This window comes from Fulmarus glacialis, unplaced genomic scaffold (genome assembly GCF_000690835.1).
Source record: "Fulmarus glacialis isolate BGI_N327 unplaced genomic scaffold, ASM69083v1 scaffold36741, whole genome shotgun sequence".
In the NCBI taxonomy this organism is placed as follows: domain Eukaryota; kingdom Metazoa; phylum Chordata; class Aves; order Procellariiformes; family Procellariidae; genus Fulmarus; species Fulmarus glacialis.
In genome coordinates this window covers 63,612-68,619 of record NW_009191547.1, presented here as the reverse complement: position 1 = coordinate 68,619, position 5,008 = coordinate 63,612, and the positions used below count along the sequence as shown (strand labels likewise).

Genomic DNA, 5,008 nt, shown 5'->3' with positions numbered 1-5,008 from the left:
GATATTCTATATAAATTATATGTACATAATAATAAATTTTCATAAACTTTCATCATAAATTAGAAATACCAGTATTTATATTGTTTCTATTCGATACTCTAACTCAGAAAAGTGCTAGATTTCAAGAAATTGGGCTCTTGCAAAATGGGTTTAACTTTCTCCGCAGCACTCTAGTAGAGAGCAGCCTGTGCCTGCGAGGGCCCCGAATTCCTAAGAGATGTTTCTCAGTACTGTGTAGGCTATTCTCAGTGCTCTTTTAAGAGGCACTCAGCATCAACTTTGCATTTTTCATGGATGCGTAAATATTTAGCCTACAGTGGAGGCTGATCCTCATGAGTGACTTTGTGCACAGGCCAGAGTTTCCCTCAGCTCTAGAGTGCCAAAGCCGCTAGGCCACTTTCTAAAGGCAACTCCGTGTCTTTTGTGAGGAAGGACACAAAACCATGTGATAGTAAGAGCTGGGACTCGCGCGCAGACCGCACACTTCAGGTTCTGGGCTGCTGGCCATGTTTAATCCTGAACTGGTGACGCAGCTCATCGCAATTGGAAGCTGACGCAGCATGGTCCTCCCACGAGGATGAGGAAAGCCCCTCTCCCACCCCACCTGATGCCAACAACCACCCTGGTATATCTTTGTTTTCAGCTCTGCATGTTTTAAGTTGTGACAGCTGGGGGCTCGGGTGAACGCAGTACTGAACACACTGCTCTCTCTGCCCTCGCTTCCTTGGGGCCTCCTTTATTTCATCAAAATGTCTGTTCCACGCTACGCTGCTGATGTGCGCTTGCGAATAATTCAAAAACTTATATCAACATTTCTTACCTTAATTTCCAGAACATTTTGGTTGCCTCTTGAGATGAACACTGGCTTTTCAAAATGCTTAAATACAGGATTATTTACATAATCAAAATCAAAGTACAAAGAGCTGACACCATCAAAAATAAAGAACACTTTGGTTACAAAGGGTGGTTGAAGATTGAAGGCTTTCAGTGAAGGAGTTGTACAGCAGATTATCTCTGAGCTAGAGCGGTGGCTACATGCCTGTAAGAAAGAAAGAAAAAGGTAATGGGAGTAAGTACGTGCATAGGAAGTCACTGATGAACGTAACTGTTCTTTAACAATACATACATATTGAAAAAATAAACACCAGAGGTCTTGTTCTTCTTTAACCAAAGCAAAATCCTGATCAGTGCTACACAGCGTTTATTTAGAGCTGGGAGAAAAGTATAAAAACTTCATGTCAATGCTGTTTGCACTCTTGTTGAGGAAATGTTCAAGTAAACAAGCTTCCTGGCCTGATTGTTCACAGCACTTTTAAAGTAAATATTTTGCAGATAATTAATGGAAAATGATTTCCAAAGCCAAGGACCATCAGGAGGCTATCCTGATGTACTGAACTGTACTGGGACACAAAGCAGCCATAATTCAGTTTATCCAGCCTATGCCAGAGTGACTACCACATGGATTTCTCTTCTTTTTATACTACCAAAGCAATAGCAAGGGACCAGAGGAGAAGGTAAAAATACAGCCAATGAATCTGACTGAAATAGCGGAAAACAAAAGTAAAGCACCACTTACCCACAGCGTAGCTAAGCCACTGTGTTTCCAGAAAGGGACTATGGATGCTGTGAGAAAGTGCTTTAATGCCAAAGCCACCGTGGGATTCTGGGCCACGAAAGCTCAGCAAAGCGCATCTTCTTTCTAAAAATGTATGTGTAAGGCCCCAGACGTGCGGCATTTGGTGCTTAGGTACACAGGTGTCATGCAAGTCCCTCCTGGGAGTGTTGACTGTGGGACCTGCTTCACACTGTATCTCCTTGGACCAGCGGGGATGCCTCACTGCAGTGCAGGAGCTGCCTGACAACAAGCATGAAGCCACGCTTGCCCCTCAGTCTGCCGTTATTCCTCGTGAGGGCCTACTCTGGAGATGCTTCCCGGGGGAAAGCTACTGGTGCACCCTACACTCCAGAAGACCTGCCAGAGCATGCTTTGTGCTGTGGGACTGCGATCCAGTGTGAAATGTCTGGCCAGGGCGCTTCCCTCTATCTCATACCACCTTGACACAGGTTGGACCCAGGTCCTTGCGAAAAGGATTGCTGTGTTGCAAGGCAGGACAGCGGGGATTTGCAGGCAGCCTGATCTGAAGCTGAGTTTAGGCAGTTTGCAGGGATAATATGAATGCTTGCAGATGGGATTCATCCAGCCTGCATCCAGACACCTGCATTGGAGTTAGTTGTCTAAACTGCCTTTGTGGCCAACAGAGGGAAACAGGCTCACCTAGAGTGCGATTCATCTGATACATTTTAGACACAGCTTTAATTAGATTAACGGTGCTCTAGAAGGGTCAGCTTCTCTCTCTTGACTGTGAAGGTTTCTACATGACTAACTTGATTATAATGTCAACAGCACATCTACAAGCATCGATGGGAGGCACGGTGGGTGCTGGGCAGCATCACGCAAACCGCAGAGTGGCTTGTTTGTGACTGTATTGTGTACTCCCTTCGCTGTGCCTCCCTTTCATGCTGCCTGCCGTGGATATGGTTGAAGGACTTCTGGCACAAACAGAGTTGCTTCAGCTCCGTAGAAGTATTTCTCTTCCAACTGTATAAACCTTCTGTAAGTAGTTCCCTGTACACTGTGCCCCGACAGCAGAGATTACACTTTTTTTTTTTTATAAATAGAGTGGCTGACATGTGGCCTGGTAACAATAGGGCTTAGCTCCTAGTCATCATAAATCTTATATTTGTTCTACAAGAAATCTTGCTGGAAAACCAACAGTGCTGTTGAATACATTTGTGCATCTACAAAAGGCCAAAAATATATTTTTTTCTGTTTTGTTTTTCAAATTAAATTGGTTCTCATTATAAAATGCTGCCTGAAGGAGCTGTGAAATTAGTTTACATTTGTCTCTAATATGCTAAATTAATGCAATGTAATTTTGCTGTTTCAAATCAGTGACATAACTGTTCAAGCTGTATCAGTTATATACTCGCATTAACTTGAAAAGTGGGATTAAATTAGCCATCTACAAATCAGCACTTTTTCTTATCACCACACCAATTCATGTTTCTGTGCATAGTATTGTAAAATCTTGAATCTGCCAAGAGAAACATTTTCAAGGCTCTGAAACTGAGTGCTAGAGATTTAGAGCTCTACTACAAGGGTTACATGTCTGTGAGCTGTGAGTTCAGCACTCAGTTAAATAACTTGGTGCAGCTCTGAGTGATGCTAATGGGACTTGCACCTGTGTAACTAACACCCCATTTAGATTCCTAGCACAAATTCAGAAATATTTGTGCATCCCCCATGACAACAAGGTAATCTGTGGGACACAAGACAAGGCAGAATTTCACTCCATTTGTTTACAGTATTAGACTGTTCTTCCTCTTTTGAATACCTTGTTATATACCATTTACCGTATCTCAGGCTTTCTTATATCACATGGATCTAGAAATTCATTTGAATCAGTATGGGAACAATAAGATGCATCATTAGTATAATGTATGATCAAGCCATACTTTTCCATGATATATGAATATTCATAAAGATATCTATCATATTGTGTCGATTCTAAAAACTGATTACTAAAATATATATAATTATAAAACCAAATATGTCCCAGGTAATCATTACATTTATTTGATTAATTTAAATTCATTAGACTTTTTATCTACTGTAGAGTAGTGATGTCCCTTAAATGAATAGCAGTGGTATTCATAACTTTGTTTGTGGCTATCTATTAGAATCAGATACTTTACTTTATCAGGCTGGTCTGTGAAGAGGAAGCTTTCAGAAAATGATAAAAATCTAATAATACTCTTTGGAAGGGATGCAATGTGACTGATTGGTAAGGTCAAGAAAAATCTTATTTGCAATGCCCTTATTGGTACATGATTTGACATGACATTTTTACCTTGAAATTGGTTTTAGCAATTGAAGAATATGACGGTTTAGTTTTCAAGAAATATTGGATTGAGGATCTATAAGAAAAAAACTCTAATTCAATCTATTGCCTTCTCAATTAAGATACTGCCTATCACCCAGCACCTTTAACTTTTATTTAATTAGGCTTTAAAGTACATTCACTTTAAAAGCTAAGCCTACATTCTTATTGTGACTATAATCTACATCTGAAGGCAATAAGGAAGAAAAGATTTAAAAATTATGGAGCATTTCACAAGCATAAGTAAATACTATACCCCAAAGGGAATAATAATCCATTGCACAATGCATATGAGTCATCACTTAAAGGTATGTATTCTTGTTTCATTTGTAAAATATGACCCTTGAGGCAATTAATTCAAACCTGACCTACAGAATCTGAACTTCGGTGCCCAATTCAATCTTTTTTCATCTGATAGAATAACAGGAAAAGTATGAGGGAGGATCTCTGAGCCCCAGAGGTCTCCCAGCAGCTGACCCAGATAAGAGAGGGGCAGTTGGATGTGTATTACAGGATCTGTAGCAGTCAGAAGGGAGAAAAGGGCCAATTTGTCCTTTCATACAAAAGTAAACTTTTGAGGAATGAAAGATGAATGAGGTTAAACACAGACCAGGAGACTCTCCAACCATCTTTGCCAAAGGATGATTTCTCATTAGAAAGAGATGAGAATTCAGATCTGACTTGAGCCTATTCAGAAGGCTTTTCTGTGTAGGTGAGAAACTGAGCAGTGACACTCAAGCAGGGTATCTTGAAGATTTTTCAGAGAACTCACTGGCTTTTGCTGCCATTTCAGGTAGTGCAATGAATGGCCCTAATGGATCGGTACCATTTTTATTCTAGTTTCCTCTTGGATGAAGACATGTGAGATGATACTTCCAGTCTATCAGATCATTTGACCACAAGGTAGATTAAAACCTCTCTTGCTCCTGGGTCTGAGAGACAGCCCTTCGCACAACACGACCAATACTGACTGGGAGTCTAAATTTCTCCCTGGGCTTGAGATGGTAAATGTCCCTGCTAGCACCACATCCCTGGCACCCTGGTGATTTCACAGCATGGGCTTTTCC

The 5,008-nt window shown here is 41.0% G+C and overlaps 1 protein-coding gene across 1 annotated transcript in view; it reads right to left on the bottom strand.

Moving 5' to 3' along the window:
* Positions 1-793: 793 nt before the first annotated feature.
* MET (MET proto-oncogene, receptor tyrosine kinase) overlaps positions 794-5,008 on the bottom strand; it is a 48,715-nt gene continuing 44,500 nt past the window's right edge. Inside the window, exon 10 of the mRNA XM_009586739.1 lies at positions 794-1,039. Within this exon, the coding sequence (XP_009585034.1) occupies positions 794-1,039 (246 nt within the window). The remainder of the gene's footprint in view (positions 1,040-5,008) is intronic.